Here is a 22,958-nt window from a genome sequence, read left to right on the forward strand (position 1 = left end):
GCCTTTCACCAAGGATATCTCACCTATAGTTCCTACCTTCCCACTTTCTGGCACCATGTGTCCTCTCTCTCTCTACCATGTTTATTTATCTTTCCACTTTATGTCTAGATCTGTACTGTCCAACACAACAACTAGGAGCTACATGCCAATTTATACATTAATTATTACAATTTCAATTCCTCAGTTGTACTAACCACCTTGAATTATGAAGTAGCCATATGTGGCTAGTGGCTAGCATAGAGTTAAAGAGGACATTTCCATCATTGCATGAAGTCTCATGGGACAGAGTTGCTTTAGATAGTTCTTCACTATATACAGCCTTGACTTTGACCTTTTTTTATTTTTTGGGAGAGGGTCTTGTTATGCAACATAGCCTGGCTTCAAATTCAAAATTATCCTATTTCCACTTTTTAGTAGTGGGACTATGGGCACATATACATGGCTGACACTAACTGTTAATCTTTCTGTTCTAGGTTTGTAGTCTCCTTACCATCTAGATACAGAAATACTCATTGAGCATTTTATGGAAAAATAGTTTAATGCATTTGTGTATGAGTCAGATTATATAATCTAGCTTCTGAAACAAACAACCCCAAAATGCCAGAGGTGCACAACACAAGGGTTTGTTTATTGCTTTGTTCACTTTTCCTGTGCTTTGCAGTCATTCACTCTTCTCTTAAGGTCTGAGGGTACTCCACTGGGTACTCTGCATCTGGCCAGCCAACAAATAAAAACTGGGAGGATTGTGCCGCTGCTTTGGAGCCAAGCCAAGAAGGTGTATATAGTTGAGGCCATGTTTCATTAACCAAACATGGTCCTAAAGACTTTAACTTCTAGAAAGGATGTTGTTTTTCTGAGTGCCATGACTAAGGGGAGGGTGAAGAGGCAGGGGTGAGTAAAACAGAATGGTGTACATAAAATGTAACATCATAACATGTAGAAAACACATTCTATGTAAATACATTTTCTTCACCAACAACAATCATGTCCACATAAGAAAAACTCTGGGTGACATAGTGTATATTCTATACATCTCAAATGCTGTGGTTTGGATATGGTTTGAGTGTGTCATCCAGGGTTTCATTACCAAAATTTAGTGCCCACTGTGAGGTATTAACAGAGTAGAAAATTAATATGCCTGCGGTGTTTAAAAGTAGGGCCTGGGGGAAATGATTTGTTTTAAAATCATTAAGATGGGGAAAACTCTGTATGAATATCAAGACTGGGATACATTGTCTCCCAACCAAAGAATACCAAAGATTGTCTCCAACCCACCAGAATCTAGAATGAGGCATGGGGATTTTTCTTGCCTAAGGAAGGAACCAGCCCTGCAGAGAATTCCATCTTGAACTTCTAGCTTCTAAGATGTGACACAGTGCATCCTATTGCTTTAGCCTTCTACACTGCCATACTCTGCTGTAGCAGCGCTAGTGAACTTATACAATACTCAGCCAGTTACTGAATTAGCTATACAAAGTATGGAAAAAATGGAGGAGAGGGCTGGGGAGATGGTTAAGAGAGCTGGTTACTCTTGCAGAGGACCTCAGTTCTGTTCCAAGCACCCATAAGCTCACAACTGTCTGTGACTCCAGCTTTAAGGGGATCTCACACCCTCTTCTAGATTCTGAGGAATCCCCCAATATACATGTGCACACATGTGGAAATTTAGTGGTAGAGCATTTATCTAACATGCTCAAGGGCTCAATCAAAGGTGGGGGGGAAGGACATGGTATTTATCTTTTAAAAGTTACAATTCTAATTTCAACGTATTTCCAAAAGCCATGTCATCATTTCATTCAATTTCTTTAATTAACAGACATAACAGTTTCATGTAGCTTATCCAAAGACCCATATGAATGCTGGCCTGAGACACACTGACTTCCGATACTGTTGGCTTACTGGGGACACATATTTTGAACTAAATTACACAGATTACCAGCTACATGACTTTTTTCTTCATCTTTAAAATGAGGGGACCAAAGTCAAAAGTGATAGAATGAACCTGTAATTCCAGTATCCAGGAGGCAGAAGCAAGAGCATTGTCATGAGTTCTAGGCCAGTATAGTCTACGTAGTGCGTTGTAGGCCACCGGCGCTACGTAACAAGAGCCTTTTTTAAACAACAAAAAATTAATTAAATTAAATTAAATAAGGGGCTGAAGTCAGAGTCCTTCTCACTTCTAGTTCATCTTTATACTTGCAGTAGCATTTGACAACCCAAGTCATCTCAGTGGTTTACAGTCCAGGCAGGCTACTAGAGGAACTAAAGAAAAATATTAAAACAGAGTCTGTCCCTAATTAAATATTTAAAGTGAAGAATCCTGAATTCATTAAATGTTTATCATTATTCTAAATGTATACTTTTGGCATAAATACTTTAGAAATAGTCTTTCTATTTGCTATGTGTTAGTGTTGATAAAGGAGGCTCTCCATTATCAACATTATTATGTCATTAAGGTGTCAATCATAGCCTGAGCATTTTAATTATTTTTGAATATTTATTGTTTAACTATATTTAATTTTAGATTCTTCTAAACTGACCTGATAAAAACTGGGATACTAGCTAGGTGTGGTGGTGCCCATCTTTAATACCAGCACTCAGGAGGCAGAGACAGGTGGATCTCTGAGTTTGAGACCAGCCTAGTCTACAGAGTGAGTTCTCAGAAACCATGTCTGGAAAAACAAAAAAACAGAGGCAGGGGCAGGGATGCTAAAGGGCTGTCTTACCTGCTTACTCTGTGCTATTTTCTGAACATAATTATAAAATTGTTATCTTGGAAGAATGTGCAGACCTAAATAAAATATCTTAAAAATAAAAGGCGTAAGTGTTACAGCTCTGAGGGGAAAGGTATCCTGGCAGTCAGGAGCCAAGGAATACCACAAAGTCACGCCACACAACAAACCTCACACAAGTGATTTATTGGGAAAGACAGAAGAGGATGGCTGCCTCTGCTTAGGAGAGAAGCAGCAAAGAGCTGAGCAGGAGACATGCTTTATGGAGGACTTCTTGAGGGTGCAAGCTTTCTAGGGTGGCCTGGGATTGGTGGAATTTTGTGATCCAATCTTGGGGCAAGTCCAGGGATTGGTGGGCTTTTGTGGTCTGATCTTGGCCTTTTTTTCTTTAGGGTGGAGCTTGGCTGCCTGCGTCTTAAGGGGCTAAAAACAGCCCATTTGGACATTAGAGTAGTCTGGGGGTTAGGGTCTGTTTGCTCATGTGCCTTGAGGGGGTTACGAAAGGTATTTATTTTTGTCAGGATTGTAGTAAAACTTTAATTGTCTATGTATAGGTTACTTTTCTCAAAGCTGTGACCAAATGCTGAGAGAAGCAACTTAAGAAGGATTTGTTCTGGTTCCCGGGTTAAGAGGGAAGAGTCCACTATGGTAAGAAAGAGATGGCAGAGTTCGTGACTGCAAAAGTGTGCAGCTGCAACTCCTCACATCTGGGCAGAGCCAGGAAACAAGGAACAGGGAATTCTGACACACGTTTTCTGTTTCTATGCAGTCTGGCCCTGCAGCTCGTGGGATGCTGCAGGCCACATTCGGGATGGATCTTTCCCTTCAGTTAAATCTCTCTGGAAATATCCCCATCCCAGAGATGTGTCTCCTAGGTGATTCCAAATCTAATCAAGTTGACAATGAAGATGAATCATCACACACTATAATTAGTAAAATAAACCTCAGCACACAAGCTTGGATCAACTTGATATAATGAGCTGATAGATTAAGTATAAATCACATTCATGCTAACTATCCGTGGGACATGAGGGTCCTGTACTAGCTCTGCATATCACAGATCTGTTCTTGTCCTTCTCTGGTCATTTCACGTGAGGAAAGGAGGCCCCAAAGTCAAGCACATGCCCATGGGGGTGCACAAATACACATCTCCTAGAACACAGTCCCAGGTACCCAGAACCCTAGCATTTCCTGTTCAAAGAGTCCCAAATTGCTTTCCAGGGCCTCAGAGACCTCTTTTCTGGGCCATTCTTACAAGGAGCCAACACTAGTGTTTAGCTTTAGGCCAAAAGGAGGCTGAGATAGGCTTATGGATGCAGATGGGATTTGTTGAATGGAGAGAAAGTAGGGCACATCCAGCCCTACTGTGGGTGAGGCATCTCATCATGCAACCCTGAACCTGGTGTGGGAAATTGGATTAGGAAAGGAGTCAGAATTCTATCCTTGATGTCCACATTCTTATAAAGATATAGTGGTGAAGACAGGAGGAAAAACCCTATTTTACTGATATATGATATGATATGATATGATATATTATCCTGATATATGACATTTTAATTAGATGAATATTGTGTGTGTGTGTGTGTGTGTGCATGAGTATGGATGCATGTGTGTTAGAGTGCACAAGTGGAGGTCAGAGGACAACTTGGGGGAATAAAATCAAATGCAGGTTGTCATACCTGCAGAAAAAGCATCCTTGGATTGCTGATCTGCCTCCCTGGCCCACGTTTTTTTTTTTTTAATAGGCAGGGTCTGTAAGGCCTGTCTGGAATTAGAGATCCTCCTGCCTCACTCACTGAGTGCTGAGATTACATGGTTATTGTCCAGTCCAGTTTAATTTGTACCTTTCAACATTTAGGCAGACAGTATGGGGAAGGAAAGCTCAGTAAAATCATAATCATATGTTGCTGACCTTTGAGCATTTCATTGCTTTCCCTAATGACCAATTTAGTATTTTAAGTCAGAGTGTGATGGATATACACAGTGCATAGTGAACATGCTATGTCAAGGTATGAAACATGGACAAATGCTTCCAGAAACACCTGGGATTCATTATGTCTTAATTTTCAATTGAGTTTTGTTTTTTGTACATTGAAGAATGGTTGACTGTTGCAAACTTTTTAACACACAGCCCCACCCCCATTCAGATACTGGACAAGCCCCACAGTGTCCTGACTTACTATTAAAGAAGACTTGATTTAAGTGACACTTTGCATATAAGTGAACTACTGATTTGGGAAAAGAAACCCAAAAAAGTGTATAATAAGGAACCACACAGTGACTCTGTATATGTGTGTATAACATTTTTTTTTTTAATTTTTATTTTTCCCTTCCAAATGGGTTTTAGAATACAGTTGTCTTTCTTCCGGAAGCCTTTTGCCATGTTCGTGGAGGCAATGATAAAAACTGATACTCTGTTCTGGGCCTTTATAACCACTAATTCATTTTGATTGATCTAAGGTTAGGTTAATCTTGCTGTCAACGCCTGCCTAATTCACTCTGGTGTGCCTTGGCTTTTCCATGGTCACAGCTGAGCAGTGGGAGAGAGTCTGGCTCCAGGCCTTGTTGGAGGATTGTCGGCAGAAGTAAATTGTCTGATTCACAAGTAACTAGTTAGAAACCAAATCTTCGTCGCCTGTAAAGGTTGATGGCAAATGGAGCCATCACGTTCTAAGGACAGCACGGCACTGCATACATCTGCTGAGTATTTTTTTTTTTTTCTTCTTCTGGCTTTTTGTTTTGCTTTCTTAAGTGCTGGTAGCAAAACAACCTTGCCACAGGGTGTCTCTGCAAATTCTAAGATGAGGCAGGGAAAGGGGTGGGAAGCAAGAAACCGCATCTGAAAAGGTGAGTACAGTTGGAAGGGATTCTACAGCAGGAGCAGGGAAGAGAAACACAGCTGCAGCAGAGAGAAGGTGACGCAGCTCTCTTGGCTTCTGGTCCCTTTGTAGCCTGTACCACCAGGGTTCGCCGCCCGGCCTGGATCTCAGCCTCCGCTCCGCCCCCGCACGGCACCTTGCCCCGCCTCCTCGGCGTCCCGCCTCTGCCCCGCCCTCTTCAGGCGGCCCGGCTCCTTGTTTACCCGCGGTGCATGTCGGGGCGGTCTCCTTTGGCAACGCAGGCCCTCGCGCTGCCCCGGGGCGATGCCGCGAGGGCGCGGTGGCGGTGGCGTGCGCCCGATCCCCGCCGCGTCCGCGCCCTTGGCGAGTCCCAGCTACTACGAAAGGGTGGGCCAGCTCCAGCAGGCGCTGCGGGACAGGTACGGCGGCGGGACGGGGCGGGGAGTCAGTGCGCCACTGAGAGCTTTGGGTACCCTGTCTGGCGTTTCTTCCCATTCCCCGCCAATGAGTCACCAGGCCCGGGACCCGCCTGCGACCTACCAGTAGTTCCGGATGGGGTCCGGAGCATAAAGTTCACCGCAAATGACCCTATGTTTGAGTTAGGTGCAACTAAAGCCGGGTCCCTCAGCCTGAGGATGCGGCCGGAAGTGAGAGTAGTTCTTTTGCCTGCCAGTCTCCATCAAGCCTTGTGAATTTCTCTAGTCCTCTTCTACGGCCCCCTCCCCACTCTCTCTTCAGATTGTCACCCTAGTTTGACACACACACTGCATCAATGATGACAGGTCTAGGAATACAGGCTGGAGTGAGGTGATGTGTGTGTATGTTTAAAACCCATGCCCTGTTAAAATGCTGGAGTCATTTGAAGGTGTCTGGGGCTCCCTAAATTTATAGTGAAGGGATGAAATTTTCAACGAGTTCAGCTTCGAGGCTTGGGATTGCCTTTGATTAAGACATGAAAGATGAGAACCACTGGAGACAGCTAGATCTAAGAATGCATAAATAGAGAAAATTATAAAGCAATTGACTATAAATAACCACATGAAAGATAAGTTGTTGGAACACTTATTTTAGCTGCCAAATTAATTTGGCTTAGAAATCTCATTAGTTGACAAGAAAGGAAATAGATTTTTGGATCTCTTGATAAATAAAACATTTAATGAGTGTTAAAGTTACAGAATCATTCAGATGGACCAGGAGGGCTGTAACAGTTCTAAGATGATAACAGTAATTGCAGGTGAGGTAAAGTAAGTGATTTTTTTTTTCAAGGGAATTGCATCTTATGCTAGACTTAATTTTTGTCTAGTTATTTGTAAACTATTTACCACAGGCCTTAACTGTCCTTTCCATGGCTTATCTCCTTCCTACATCCTGTTTTCTTTCTGACACACTCTTGCTCTCCTACCCTAGGGATCTTTTAATCATCCACTTAAAAAAAAAAAAATTAACCAGTTAAGGGTATGCTGGTGGTCGTGTATGCTGAAGAGGCAGAAATAGGAGGACTACAGGTTCAAGGCCAGCCTAAGCTACATAATGAGTTCCAGGTCAGCCAGGGCAGCATAGTGAGATCCTGTCTTAAAAAAGTATGTATCATTCCCTGCAGAGCTTTTCTTTTCCAAATGCTTTTCCTAATGTTTGTACCTTCTGCTTGCTTACGCACTTTCAGGGAGAGCACAAGTGACTTTTTACTTTTTTTTTTTCTTTGCCTACATTGAGAATTCTGGGAGGGAAGAAATGACACCTAGCAGATCCTTTGGCTTGCAGTGTAGTCCATGTGATGAGAGAGGTGTTTTGTGAACTATTTGAATTTATTATAAGTGGAATCCAAGAGTCAAGTAGCTCGTGTCTAGGTGTTACGAATGGCTTCTGTGGAGCACAGTGGCCTCATATTGTCACTAAATAATGATCCTTTCCTAGTCCTCCAAGGTGCTATTAAGTGTCTTTACATACTGTGTAATTAAAAATCAAGACTGTCTGTCTCAGTGCCGTTAGCTCACTGCTGTAGTTGCAGAGTGGTGTAGTTAGTTACCTTGGGTTTTTACTTATTTGTGTTTCATAGCCAACGATCTGCTCTTAAAATGTTACTGATTTAAATGACATTCTTTTTGAACTAAGTTAATGGTGAGTTATTTTTGCCTCCTGTGCTAGAAACACCTGGCTGTTTATGGTCCTTATGGTACAATAACCGTGTAATGATTATCCACTTTATGTCTAACACTTCTTACTTTAATTATTAAGCAAGGTAAGGTTGTTGAAGTTACAGAAGAAATTGGAGTCACATTTTATGCCCTGTTCATGGTCCTGCATTTGAAGATTTGTTTTATTTTTAAGTCAGTGTAAATCTGTTGCCGTGTGTGATCATTTTTCATTTTAAGAATCTGTAAGTAATTCTAATTAATGCATGCTATACACAAGATAGAGACGCAAATATCTTTAGAGAGAGCACTACAGTAAGATCATGAGTTCTGGCCGTGACAAGTCCCGAGAGCTTGAAAAGGGTCATCTGGCCTTTTTGAACCTTGGTTCTTCAGAAGGATGAGGGAACTAGATTAATATGTAAAATAAAGACTCACTTAAAAAAAAAAACTAGATTAGTGGGCTTTTAAAAAATTAAAGCTGGGCTGGTGAAATGGATCGGCAAGTAAAGGTGCATGCTGCCAAACTTAATGACCTGCGTTTGATCCCACCTGCAAGGTGGGAAGAGGAAAATGACTCATGAAAGTTGTCCTCTGACTGCCACACATGAATGTGTGTGAGCACACACACATGCACGCACACACACACACACACACACACACACACACACACACACACACAAAATAAATGTAATAACGTTTCAAAATTAAAAGCCAGTCTCAGCATAGGGAGCACTGTCTCCTGAAAGTCCATGGTCATCCCAAGTGTTGTGATTTGAATAGCAGTAGGAATGCTTGGAAGTGCTTTATCAATTTAGAAACTTTGGAGACGCAGGAGATTAACGGCAACAATAAACACAGTTCACTCTTCTCAACCCTTTTAGAGGCAGGCATTGAAATGTTAGCTGATCTGATAGCTGGGCTTTTCCTTTGAAACTGCCATATTTTGATCCTCAGTCATCTTCTCTGTATTCACACATAGGTGTAATTTTATAGCTTGAATGTTTTTCAGTTTGTATGTAGTGCTTTCTCTGCATTGTCGTGAAAGTCAATAATTGAATCTAAAAGAGTCTAATGGAGTGACATGTTGCAGTGTGTATAGTGCCCACAAGTGTGGTAGAAACATATAAGTGGGACTGATGCTTAACAATTATTGTATATAAAAACATCCTTTGAAAGGTCCATTAACCAGCCCCAGTTATTTTCAATGGTGATATTGATTCAGGGTAACCTATCATAATGGTCCAGAAATTGACACTGACATATTAGTTGAGTAGAGCTGAGGGTGATGGAAAATTGTAGTACTGAGGCACAGACAGAACAAGTGCCTTAAAATGCAGAACATACAGCCTTGTAGAACAGCCCAGCTGTGAAAACCCAGATGAGGGGTACAAGTGACTGAAGCATGGGCTATGTAAGTAAGCATCTCAGGTTTGGGCATTTCAGAGATTCTGAAATAGAGATTTGATATGTAGGCATAGCATAGTGATCCTACCCTCTGACTTTCATTGAGGTAAATATCTAGTTTTTAAGCCTTATGTTTAAAACTCATATGAAGGATTACCATTCAGAGATGCAGCAGTGTGGAGGAGGGAGTTAGGAGATGAGGAGTTGGCAAGATCAGCACCATTTTTGCATGGAATAGAGAGCCACAATGTGTCTGACTGTGGTTGCTAAGATATGAAGTGTTTGGAGAGAGGAAGTATGATTAGCAGGTGTCTGCATCCTCTGAAGAGGGGACTGAGAACAACGATTTTTACATCATTATTAAAAAGAACTTGCAGTTTGGGAGGTGATGATGGACTTTTGAAGAAATGGTGGCCCTTTTTTACTAGATACCACAGATTCATTTTAAAAATTATCTTTAAAAAGTCAGGCTTATAGCAAAGTCTCAGATATGGGACAAAAACCTCCAGTGTTTTCCTCACCCAGATTCTTCTGAAGTGCCGATATTGTAATTTTCTCTTCCCATACACCTATTTAAAATCATGCTCTTCTCTGAAATATTTGAAATTGCAGGTGTGATAGCCCATCACCACTAAACTCTTTAATGTACTTAAAAAAAATAAGAATGCTCTTTTATATAAGCACAGTACGGCTCTCACAGGTACCCAGCCTTGCTGTATCAGCCCACACACTCATGCCAGACACCAGGTGTCCCAGCAATGTCCCCTTTTCTTTCTGGTCCTTTCTGGTCTAGAGTTTCATTGGGAAACATGGTTTGCATTTTGTGTGCCATATCTCTTCTGTCTTCTTGGAGTGATTTTTGTTTCTTTTCGTCTGTCCTTGTTGGTCATGTTCCTGACAATTTCTTGAGTTTTCTGGACAGTAACTCCCAAGCTGGGTCCTTTAGATGATTCCTCATGATCAGAATTCAGTCATTCATCTTGGCCATAATACCATGGCAGCATAGCATCCTAGATGTACTTAAAGATCTGTCTGTCCTTGTAATTTAAGCGCAAATTCCTTGTACTGTGGTGGTATTGTGTTCCCCAAAATATTGTGCACCCTAATAAACTTATCTGGGGTCAGAGAACAGAACAGCCACTAGATACAGAGGCTAGAAAATGGTGGCACTCACACCTTTAATCCTAGCCTTCTGGAGGCATGGATCTCTGTGAGTTCAAGGCCACACTGGAAATAGCCAGGCATGGTGACTCGCCTTTAATCCCAGGAAGTGATGGCAGAAAGCAGAAAGGTATATAAGGTGTGAGGACCAGGAACTAGAGCTGGTTAAGCTTTCAGGCTTTAGAGAAGCAGTTCAGCTGAGATCCGTTTGGATGAGAACTCAAAGGCTTCCAGCCTGAGGAAACAGGATCAGCTTAGGAACTGGTGAGGTGAGGTGGCTGTGGCTTGTTTTGCTTCTCTGATCTTCCAGCATTCACCCCAATACCTGCTCCAGGTTTATGTTCATTAATAAGAACTTTTAAGATTCCTGCTACACTGTACCATCTTGTCATTCATTTGTCATTAGTTAAGCACCCAATTGGTTATAGAACCTTGAAGGTTTAATAATCATGATCTCAATACATATTTCTAATGTGGAAATAAGTATACAGTGAGTGTCCTTTCCATGTTTATTCTGAGTTCAGTCTTTTTGTTTGTTTGCTTTCTGAGACAAGGTCTTATGTGTCCCTGGCTGGCCTCAAACATTTTCCCTTACTTGGAGAATCTCTGTCAATTTTGTTTTTCAGTAGGTTTTCACTATGTACCTCAGGCTGGCCTCAGTGTCCTGATCCTCTTGCCACAGCCTCTTACATGCTGGGTTTATAGGCATGCACGACAGTGCTCCACTGATGTTGAGAATCTTGATTTTTTGCTTCATACTGGTGTTCCCCCTATTTCTTCTACTTCCTTGGAGATGGGTCTTTGTTTCAGCCACCCATGACATTGTCTCCTTTTTAAATGGATTGATGAAACAAGTCTCACAGAGGTGCAGTTTCAAAGACGTCATGGTGTAAATACATTAGCTTGTACGATACAGTGACTTTTGTTTTGTTTTGTTTTTATATTACAGTGAAAAGAAGAGATTTGACCTGGAAGACAAGCTTTATGAATACAATAAGTCTGATAAGTGCAGGTGAGAGATGACAGTGATGATTGTCCAGCTTGTTTGTAGTCAGTATGTAATCCCTGCCAGGCGGTGGTGGAAGCACACGCCATTACTCTCAGCTCTCTGGAGGCAGAAGCAGGCGGATCCCTGTCTCTATGAGTTTGAGGCCAGCCTGGTCTACATAGTGAGTTCCAGGCCATCTAGGACTACTTAGACCCTGTTCCTCAAAAAAAAAAAAAAAAAAAAAAAAGCCAATTTAACCCCTACTATTATGTCATAGTTTTTATAGTTAGAATATTTTTATTATTATTTTATTTTAATGCATGATAATTTGAATTAAATGCTATTAATTGTATATATTATAAATAAACATTTTCTTCATTATTTAGTTTTTGTGTTAGTTCAGAATATGGTTTTACTTAAATATCTTAAAATAAGGCAGTATGGGGGGTTGGGAAAAATAGAGCAGTATAGTCTTTTTGGTTCTTATTTAAACATATTTAGCTTCTGCAGTGGTTAAGGCATGTAATTGTTACAGCTGATCTGCTAGCTTTTATCCATCTCTCAACCCTTACCTGAAAAATTGTTGCCCTGGGAGGGCCTCCTTGCAGGTTCAGCTAGGACAGGCTGTTCTGAGAAGTTCCTTCCCTTCCCTCATAGCCTTCAGCATGCAGTGATTACCATGCTTGCTTGGGTGGATGGATGACTTACACGATCAGCTTTGAAGGTTAATAGCAAGAATGAGGACGAGGATTTGGGTGGTGATATGGCTACTCGGCAGCTTTATTAAGTCTCTAGATAAGAGTATGTTGGGTCTTCCTCCATGACTATCATTTGTGTCAAAAATGCAGATATGGGCAGTCAAAACAGTGGTAGATTGTTTTATTCAGAAGGAAAAATGAAGACAGCCAATCACAGTTAAAGCACAGTATCATTAGTATGATAATCTTCTGGGCTGGGGAGATGGCTCAGTGAGTAAACCCTGGCCAGGCAAGCCTGAGGACTTAAGTTCAGAGTCCACATAAAGCCAGACATGGTGGTGCATGTCTGAAATCCCACATGGAGATGGTAGGCAGAGACCAGAGCTCCCCAGGAATTTGTGAGCCAGGTACTCTGGTATATGCGGTGGTGAACAACAAGAGACCCTGTCTCAAACAAGGTAGAAGGTGAGGACTGACAGCTGAGCTTGTCCTCTGACTTACACTGGAACACACATTCATATCTAAACACTCCCCCCCCTCCACTGCCCCAGAGATACCCTAGAGCACACATTCATACTTAAACACTCCCCACCACTGCCCCAGAGATTGGAGGGGTGGGGCAGGGATTTCTGAAAGTTTGTTGGCCTAGAGTTAGAGGTTTAAGATCTGATGTTGATTAATTTTGAATATTTCTAGCATCTTTGAAAATCTGTACTGGGAAGGTAAATACATATGTGGATGGGAGAATATAAAATACCTTACTGGACTAAAAATATAAATGCTCCATAAGGTACTCATTTATGGTTCAGATAGTTGTAAAGAAGGAAGAAAATTAGCATATTGGTCTATGAGAAGAGAAGGTTGTGTACTTTGAGCTATCTAGTATGCCTTTTAGTATTACAATTTGGATAAGAGTCTCCAAAAGTTTTCTCACAGTTTATATATTACTACAAAATATTTCACTTATATGTTGTTGTAATGTCTAATACATTTTTACATTATTTCAATGATAGCTTTTGTATTTTAAATTTTCTTAATTTTATGTACTATAGTTTATATTTTGATTCTGCTTTTATATGAGCATTTAATTTGAAAATTGCTTGTCGTATAAAAACTTGGCTCTGTATGCATGTGAATATGACTAAAGAGACACTGCTCTTAAAACCGTATTTCAGTTTAAGAAATAAATCCAGAGCTGGGTGTGGTGGTGCACACCTTTAATCCTAGCGCTCAGGAAGCAGAGGCAGAAAACAAAACAAAACAAAAGACAGAAACACAGAAAGAAAGATATCCATGTAGCTGGATGTGGTGCAGTCGGGCATGGTGCTGCACACCTGTAGTATTCATACTGGTGAAACCAGGGAAGGAGGACTGCAGGTTTCAACCCATCCTAGGCTGCATAGTGAGAGCTGTCTCAGCAGCATAGGGGTCTTTACTGTGGTATCAAGTGGTACTGTTGCGTTTCTCAGGAGAGCTGTGTCATGCTGTGACCGATTCGATACCGTAGTGATACCATAATAATTTTCTTTCTCTAATACTATATATGCATTCTGTCCCCTGGGCTTCAATGCTTTGAGTACGATTTCTTAGATTTTTATTGTCCTGTTAACATTTTCGTTAAAGAAAATTATTCTTAAATTTGTTAAATTTGAGTTACATTATTAAAGATCTACCTTTTTTTGTCTTAAGAGCTAAGCTGAAATGTGCAAAACTAAAGAAATACCTGAAGGAAATATGTGAATCTGAAAGGAGGGCTCGTGTCCGAAACCAAGGATATTTAAAGAAGTTCGAATGTGTCCAGACTTATGTTGAACACTTGACCACAAATACAGAGCAGCTTCAAAAACTGAAGGTGACATCTTGTTTTCTGCAGTGTGTTGGGAAGAGCTTTCCTGGATCGGTGGCAGCCGCGTTCAGTTGTCTGCATGGGGTTATTTGTTGGTAATGTGTGAACTTAAGCAACAATAAGGCTCCTTTTAGAAGCCTTTTGACCCTCTTGGTCGACTCCTTGGTTTTTTGTTTGTTTGTTTGTTTTTTGTTTTCTGTTTTTTTGTCCTTTTGGTCTGGGCTGCTCTCTTCAGGTCAAGATTCTATTAGGGGTGGGGAGCATTGGGGAGTGCTCCCTGGGAGTTTACCTTCATGCACCTGGCCTCTGTGGTACAGTGACTGCTGTTCAAGGCTTCCTTTTATTCTGGCACCATAGTCCCTTCTAGTGCATGCCTACATGGTGCTTTTAAACTTACGCCAGAGTTGGAGGGCCCCAAGCTTGGCTTTCTTCCTTGCTATTTGCAATGGCAGGGGTTGTTGCCAGATTAACCCAACAGAATAGTGGGTGTAGAAGTTGGTTTTAGTGTTTTTTCCCCATGTGCTCTAGCAGTTACTCTCTAGCCTAATTTTATTGCAAAAATTTCAAATATACAGAAAAATGAAAGGAATTATTCTAATGGACACATTCTCCACTAGATATAACATTTCTAACTATTTTGCAGTATGTGCTTTGCATGTGCACATGGGCTTTTCTTTCTGAGCAGTCAAATCTCCTGATAACATCATGACACTTGTCTCCTAAGCTCTTAAGCATGAGAGTGGTCTTTTATATAATTATATTCTTGTTATCATCCTTAAAACTAAATAACTAATCCACAGTATCAGTATATTCAGCTCATATTTGAATTTTTTCAGTTTCCCTAAAAAGTGTCTTCTATTTCTAGACCATGAGCCACTAGAGTTTACATGTTATTTGGATATTTGGATATATATTATTATCATGACCTTTAAAGTCTATTTTAATCTAATTTCAAATGTTTTCTTCTTTTTCTTCTTCTTTTTCTTCTTTTTCTTCTTCTTCTTCTTCTTCTTCTTCTTCTTCTTCTTCTTCTTCTTCTTCTTCTTCTTCTTCTTCTACTCCTCCTCTTCCTCCTCCTCTTCCTCCTCCTCCTTTTCTTCTTCTTCTTCTTCTTCTGCATTGGCTATTTTGACAAAGGCAGCCGATTGCTGGTCACTTGAAGTTTGAGTTTTGGTTCCTTATCCAGAATCTGCCCCCACCTCCTACCCCATGTCCTGTGAACTGGAACTGTGGTTTGGACCAGCACTGCCTGGCAGAACTTTGTGCAGTCCTGAGAATGCCCTGTGTCTGTGCAGTGTTCTGATACAGCACTGACTAGTCAGCCATACATGGCTAGGGAGTCCTGACGATGTGGCTTGACACTGTGCCCAAATTTCAGTTGATATTTGTTAATAGCCACAGGTGAATCATGTTTCCTGTAGTTTCCAATAAAGCAGTCCCTCATGTCAAGTGGTCCCACATGAGTGAGGAAGTCTTTGCGCTGTTGCTTATGATGGTAATCTCCAGAGACTTGTGTTAAGGTATTTTAACCCCTCCCTCTAGAAGGAAATAATTTGTGGAGTGATGGCTTGGCATCACTGGAAGATCATATTCTTCACTAGCCTTTTACCCACTGGTTTGGGGGATCTGTAGATGAGCCTTCCTGAGAGAGTTATCATAACGGAGGTTGTTCAGAATGTCAATTTCAGTTCTATCTCCCATTAACTGACTTCCATAACAAAGAGGAATTTCCTCCTCGACCCCTCCCTCTTTCTCAATAGCATGATGAACATAGGGGGTTTTATTTAATTAGTATATTATCAATAGTTATTTTTGTGCCTGTTTTTACAAAAATAGCCAGTGGAAGTCTCTATTTTGGGGTGCTAGGGATTGAAACTAGTACCCTAAACATGCTCGCCACATATACTGAGCTACACCTGCAGCCACTGGGAGTCATTAGATGGCTCCTGTGCTCTTTCTCCATGACCCTTTGGATTCTGAGCCGTTTTTCCTTCAGGGCACAGCAGGAGGCTGGAAGTGTGCCTTGTCTTCTCTGCCTGTAGCCTTTTACTCAAGGAGTTGTACTGGCTTTAAGTGGGGAACAGAATGTAAAAACCAAGTTCTGGGACTAGCTGTGTTTAAGCTTTTTTAAGTATTCCAGTCAGGTGCTTAAGGTTCAGAAGCAGTTGCTACTATCCACATTGTAAACTACTCAGAAATTTTACATAGAAAATAAAGCAGAGGACAAAGCAGGAATATATAAAGGAAATAATAGAAAATTCCCTCTTATTTTTATATCATGTGGCCTTATCCAGTGATTGATTTCTCCTTATAATCAAATGTTGGAGGAATGAATTGGAATCATCCTTGTAAATAATCTTATTGAGAGTATTAGTTATATATAACTGATATGTTTTAGAAACTTGTATAATGAGCTAGGAAAGAATATAAAGGATCATTTTTTTTCAGAAAAGAACAAACTTTGTAAGAATATGGAAAGTTTTATTTACAATATGCTTCAAAAATCACATAGATTATGCTGCTTTGAATTTTGGGTAAAAAATCCTGTTTTGAAAAAATTCCGTTGATGAAATAAAATAGACCACGTAGCTACAGTTGGAAGGACATGAGATCCATGTAGCACTTGGATTTAGCAGTCACTCTGAATCCAAAGCTGCTTGCTTGCCTCATGCCCATGGAACCCAACACTAATGTCAGAAACCCAGCTTGTGACACCGTCACTTTAGCTGTAAGCAGAGGTTTGTCATAGGAGATGTTGATCTTTTATGCTGGTGTCCAGCGTTGGCCTTAGTTATGATGGAGCCTTCTGTTCCCTCTTGATGCTTTTCCACTTTGATGCCAGATCTTTACCTCCTTTGCTGAGGACCTTGGGTAAATTACTTTAAGAGAAAGATGTTCAGAGTGCGCTGTCCATGCCTCCAGATGCCATAGACTTTGTCCTGGAATAGAGCACAGTTAATGCACATGAATTTCAAATCTGTAGAACTCCAGGAAGGAGAACAAGTTGAAACAATTTTTGAGAGATGAAGTTTTTCTCAAATTACATTCAGTCAGTTTCTTCTCCTTTGTAGAGATGAGCCTGTCCCACCTTCTTGTATATATAATACTAAAGTCTTTCAGAAAAAGAATTTACTGATCTCATGACTCAGTTTATGATTTTCTGCAGTGGCTCTAGAGCAGTGTGGGTTGAGAATGAATAAGCAGGGGTGCCCATGATGCTGGAGACTTAGTCATGTACTCCTATAGACAGAGAAGCCTCCAGGGGCTTTGAGAAGCCCTAGACACAGATAGCCGGGTACTGGAACTTTGGAGCACTGAGAAAGGCCCCGGAAACATGTATAGAATATTTATTTGCTAATGTATGTGCAGCCTCCCACCCTGTGCCAGGCATGGCACTAGCTCGTCAGAATTCAGGAAGGGTCATCACCAGGGCAAGCCTCACCCAATTATGAGGTGGTAGTCCAGGCACCTTAGGACAGAGCCCAGGTGCTGTTCTCTACCTGCTCACTACCCCCAGCCTCAGTCCTATGATGCACCCCCATACTTACATACATGTATTATCTCCCCCTCTCTCTTCCTCCCGCTACCTCTCCCATTCCTGTATCTTCCCACTGTTTCTCTACATCTTTATCCATTGGACACATGCACCCTTTCTCTCGTGGTCACACATACCCAACAGTGCTTTAACCTGCTGAACAACCTACATTTCCCTGAATGCCCCATATTATCTCACACCTGCCTTTGTCCCTCTGCCCTGCTTTAAGTCTGTGTCATAATTACCTCTGTACTTCCTTCATGATAGTCTAATTGTTTAAGTATCAACTGTTTTTATTTCACTGTGGGTTCCTTGTCTTAGTATGTCAGTGCTCTGTGTCCCACCCAGACTGTGATGCAGTAGGCACTGAGACTTGATTGAAAGTTAATTCTTCCATATTTGGGGGCTGGTTCTCTTATGGATTATAACCACCTATGTGAGAACTAATGTGGTGTTAATTATATCTTATGTATACCTTCCCAGGAAGCATTTATGGTTAAGAGCAAAGTCTTTCTGAAAGTACAATTTCATTGTTTAGAGATGTGATTTCCCTGGACAGTTGTCTTTAGGTTGTGTGCTGAAGGGGGATAACATTTGAGAACAAATCTTTCGAGTTCTTATTTAGAGTCCTACTAAACATGTGACAAATACTGTGCTCAATTGAAAGGCAAATATATGGCAAATCTCTTTTTCAACCACCAGAATGTCTTTCTTGTTAGTATATGTGTTAGTTGAGTAAATGCATCTTCTCTTATGTCTTCTAGTGAGATTCCACTGTCTAGGAAGAAGCACGTATATGGGGGAAAAAGGGGGGAAGAAAACCAAAGATTCACCTGAGAATTAAATTGAACAGTGTGTCACTGTGCCCATCTTCAGTTCCAACATGTGGAAGTGGGGCTGCTGACTGTAACTATCTGTTTAGTTCAGCTGTTTCCCTAGTCTGTAACTGAGAATCAGCTGTGCACTTCCAGAAACCAGGGAGGCCAAGAAATAGTAGAGCAAAAGGGTGGCAGTGACATTATCCGGCAGATGACACAACATGGGGAGGGAAACTGAGGGAGTGAAAGTGAGAATACAGAGGAAGCGTAGTGGAAAATGAGTGTGGAAAAAGAGCCCAGGGACCTGAACTCTCTGTCAGATTCCTTGTCTCCTCTTCCCATGGCCCAGCTTATTGTTAACAGCACCTGGTGAGTCAGCTGAAATCAATTGCTTCTGCACATAAGAAAGAGAATGGAGAGGTCCTCTTAAATTTAGGTGGGCAGCATCACCAAGCAGTACTGTCACTGACAGAATGTGTTATCACATGGGTTAACTCAGTGCTGTTCATTTATTAAAATGGGTTTCCCAGGTCGGGAAAATGATAAGGGGTCCATCCTAGGGATTCTGGATTAGGCCATGCTACTGGGACATGAGTTACCCTGCCCTCAAATCAACAAATCTAACCATGAAAAGTCCATGTGTCAGAAAGGAAATGGAGACTGGAGGGGTGGACACTAGAGAGAAAGGATATGTTCCAAGCCCTGATGTTCTAAGGAAACAGAAGAAACACATGAGCCTGATCAGAGAAAAGATTAAGGTTGAAACAAGAGAGTGCAGACGCAAAGACATGCCCTCTCATGTTGTGTTAGATATTTGTAGCAAGAACAGTCTTAGGAAAATTCTTGTATACTATTTAAAGGACTACCCTTAATATTAATACTTCCCAGGGGCTCAGAAGAACGGTGGGAACTATTTTTGGGAAATAGAATCTCAGCACACTGAGCTCTCTAGTCCACTTGCTTTAATTCCTGTGGGATAACATCCTTTATACAGAGCTTCAGTTCTGTTCTCGTGCCTAGCTTCTTTCCTGCCTGATTTCTCTCTGTATTTATCTACTGCTCCCTCTAAGTTCTATCTTAATTCTCTCGTCTTAATTCTGCCTCATCTAGGTCCTTCTCATCTCGTTCTTACCCAGCTAGTACTTCCCCATCTTCCTCATCTTCCGTCTCGTCCACACATTCTCTCTGGTCAAATCCTCCTTATCCCTCTCTGTTCTCCGTCTCTAAGTTCTCCCCAAGTCTCTCAGGAGTCCAGTTATAAATCCAAGCAATAGCAATCCCCTGTTCGAGCAAGGTCACCAGGCTTGAATTCTATGGGGTCATAAAGGCAGGTAAGAATTTTCCTCAGGCAGTGACTACCAGGCTTTCTTTTACAATCCAAAATGGGAGTGGTAAAAGAGGAGGTCAACTGAGTTCTAATGACCAGTTAGTATATCAAAAAGGGGATCTATGTGCTCAGTCTCCATTCTGAGAAGTGGTTAGGTAAGAAGTTAGGGGTCTATAAAGTTAGTAAGGCTGTAAGAAAGGAGGGTCCAAGCTAAACTATGTAACAGTATTACTTAAGGTCCACCTGTCCTAGGCAGTGTCTCCTTGTGGAATTTACCTTAAATCAGGAGACTAGCATGTGGTGGTCTGGACTGTTATTTCTGTTAGTCCTTGAACGTGGCTAAGGGAGATATCTGATTCCAGTACTGAAAGGGGAGAAACGGATGGGCTGGGGGGAGGAAGCCTTTCCTGAGGCTGTTCTCCAATACCTTGAATGTATGTCCAGAGAGTGATCAGTCCACACTGTTAGCACTTCTTAGGGAAAAATCAATTGGGAAAACTATGAAGGCACACATGATTTTTATAACAGAAGACAGCTGATACATAACAAGCCAAATAACACCAAAAGCTCCTTGGAATTTGGCTTCCTCTAAAGGAATTCCTTCATCCCTTCAGGTAGTGGCTTTGCCATAACCAGCTGAGTTCTTATAATATTTTCCTGCAGCTCGTAGCAGAAAATTAATCTGTATAATATTTCAGAACCAAACTTAAAAAAAAAATTTTTCAAGACCATTCTTGTGCAGCCCAGGTACACTTGAATTCACTGTTCTCCTGCCCCTGCCTTCCCTCGAGTGCCAGGATGTGCTGGTGTGCATCCATCCTTAAATGAACTTTTAAAAGTAGTAGAATCTTTTGCTTAATTGCAGCTGGAGAGAAGATGGAACTAGGGAGCTAATAGTCCTGCAGTTGGAAACTTTCTAGCATTCAGAAGATAGATATGATAGCTACTAAATGTCCTATAAAGGGCAAAGAAAAAGAGCAGAATGTTCTAGGTGGTGATCCTTCTAAAGGCTACAGAGCTATAGTTTGTATTTATTATCAATTTGTGGTAGCATCATTCTGGTTTCAAAATTTATTAAACAAATTTTCTTTGATACATAATTTAGAAAGAGTACCTTATAGTTCAGTAAAATTTTCGATATGTTGGAACAGTCTAGGTCAGACCCTTGAGGATACATTTCTTACTTTCTTTTGAAACCCTTATGCAATTATCACTTGCAATATGCTTCATCATAATAAATTGAATAAAACCCTTGTGCTTCTGTGAGAAAGTGCTCTGTGTTTGGGAGGTGGTTCTGAAATGACTCCCTAATAACCAGACTAGTCCAGTACTCCCCGATCAAAGCAAAAAATTATAGTCATATCACAGGAACAGTTTTATGCGTTTATATTTTTTGTCTATTGCAGTCTGTCTCTCATCTCTTTTAAAGATACTTCTCCTGGTATCTGACAAGTTTGCAATTTTAAAGCTTTTGGACTTAGGAATTGAGTCTGTCTGAATTCAAAAGTGTAGACACAGAGCAGAAATGTGGAAACTGCATTTTGATAACTGCCTTATTCCACTATCTTCGTTTACTTTATCATCTTATTGTATCATTTGCACTGGTCTTATATAAACTTTAGCTGCATATTTACTTGATCTGTCATGTTATAGCACCTGTTAGAAGAAAAAGTGTTATTAAAAAGGTGGAAATGTATAATATCTTTAAAAATGTTAAGGCAAATATTCAGTTTGGGTTATTATTGCTTATGCATTTTTTTGTCCGTCATAACAAATTTCAGACCTATTTTTGTTCAGACTGAGAGCTAAGGAAATAGCCTTTAATTCATTATCTCATAGGTATGTTCTAACTGTTGTATAACTGCTTAATTCAGAAACATCCTGATACTTATCTGTGATGGACTGCAATCAGCACTTTTAAGGCTTTGAGTAGGAATATACTAAATCAAAGTACTTCATGCTGTGCATTTTAGAGAAAGACATTTTGGAATTGAATCATTTCCATCAGTTATAGTGGGGTAATGATGCAGACCTCTTGATGAAGTTACTGATGCCAGAGCAAACTTGATTCTGATGGTACTGGTGACTGCCTACAGTATAAACTTATTCCTAGAAAATAAAACTGATTTAAATTGATGATCTAGTACATAATGTATTGAATTTTCTGTGACTTTGAGGATCATGATAATATAAGATATAATATGTAATAATACAACAAATCTGTAGGACTTATTTTTCTCTTTTTTAGGCTTTGAAAATAGACACCTAATATCTAACTTTTATAATCAAGTAACTGGATTTTCATGATAGCTTAAAGAAAATGCTTTTGGGGTGTGTGTATTGAGGATTGAGGTTTTAGTCCATAAAAAGACGGGAGACTAAAAATCCACTGTCTTGTTTTACTTTAAAATGTATGTAACATTTTATAGAGTTCAACTTTTGATACATATTATTTGTGAAATTGCCTGTTTTCTAAGATAAGCTGAATTTCTCAGCAACGTTAGCTTCTTTCTACTCCATTGTTCCTTTTATGTTGCAAAGATGGCAAGATATAGGTGTCTTTTACTTGTAATAGCATCTGCCATAAAATCAAACTTTGTTTATATTTAGACTGAATATGAGGCTGAAATAAAGAAGATGCACCTACTGTTAAAAGACAGCCCGGGAATGAAAGATGAAGACAGAGAAAAGGTATCACAGTAAGGCAATGAATTTTATGTTTCTAGACAATTTTTAGAATGCTCATATGTTGAGATTTTAAATAAAATCATCTTACTATAAGAATTTTTTGATGGAACTATGATTATATATAAAGATTTTGCTTCAACAATTATTGTTTTAATGTCTAATTTAATTAAATTTGCCAAAAAGTAGTCACTTGGACCTAAGATTTCAAAGAAAACCTTGGGGTTGCAAAAAGTAAAATTGTATTTTCATCATTAGTGTTTTGTAGCTACTTTTTATTGGATTGAAAAATGTTTTAAATGAAAATAAACTAAGTATGGTGCTTTGATTCTTTCCTTTGTATGTATAATTTTGTACATTTGAACCTTTTCACAGACAAAGTGGAAAGAAAAGATTGCATATCTAAGCAATAGACAAAAAGACTGGCAAGGAATACTTAAATAAATTCTGCTATGTATCTGCCGTAATACAGGCTTCTAATCCTTCTGCCTATCTCCATATAAATGATTCTGCTCAAGACCATAGATGTTTTCTTCACTAAAAGCAGTAAAGCTCTTTTAGATGAAATGTCTAAAAACATCTTGTAATAACTTGGAGCATGCTGGCAAGAGTAGTCACTTGTGACTATGTGTGAAACCCCCTCAGCCAGTCGATATTGTAATAAGCAAAAATGGTAGCATCACTCCATTATTCAGAAAAGCCAACAGCGTGCTTGTTCCTTAGGCTGCAGCATTCATTAAGAAAAGCTTACTGGGCTGAAAGCTGGAAACAGATGATAACGGGATATGA

The 22,958-nt window shown here is 40.3% G+C and overlaps 1 protein-coding gene across 7 annotated transcripts in view; it reads left to right on the forward strand.

The window, feature by feature from the left end:
• The first annotated feature begins 5,793 nt into the window (after nucleotides 1-5,793).
• Kiz (kizuna centrosomal protein) overlaps nucleotides 5,794-22,958 on the forward strand; it is a 109,547-nt gene continuing 92,382 nt past the window's right edge. For 3 of the 7 annotated variants that reach the window (XR_008215456.1, XM_052726458.1, XM_052726461.1), the window contains exons 1-4: nucleotides 5,794-5,991; nucleotides 11,222-11,284; nucleotides 13,648-13,810; nucleotides 22,095-22,175. Coding sequence is in view for 6 of the 7 variants with exons in the window: in XM_052726458.1 (XP_052582418.1) it covers nucleotides 5,876-5,991; nucleotides 11,222-11,284; nucleotides 13,648-13,810; nucleotides 22,095-22,175 (423 nt within the window). In the remaining variant the exon portion in view is untranslated. The remainder of the gene's footprint in view (nucleotides 5,992-11,221; nucleotides 11,285-13,647; nucleotides 13,811-22,094; nucleotides 22,176-22,958) is intronic. The other 4 variants (XM_052726457.1, XM_052726460.1, XM_052726459.1 and 1 more) reach the window with 3 other exon arrangements.

This window comes from Peromyscus californicus, unplaced genomic scaffold, assembly GCF_007827085.1.
Source record: "Peromyscus californicus insignis strain IS unplaced genomic scaffold, ASM782708v3 Scaffold_7__1_contigs__length_154581171, whole genome shotgun sequence".
NCBI classification, from domain to species: Eukaryota; Metazoa; Chordata; class Mammalia; order Rodentia; family Cricetidae; genus Peromyscus; species Peromyscus californicus.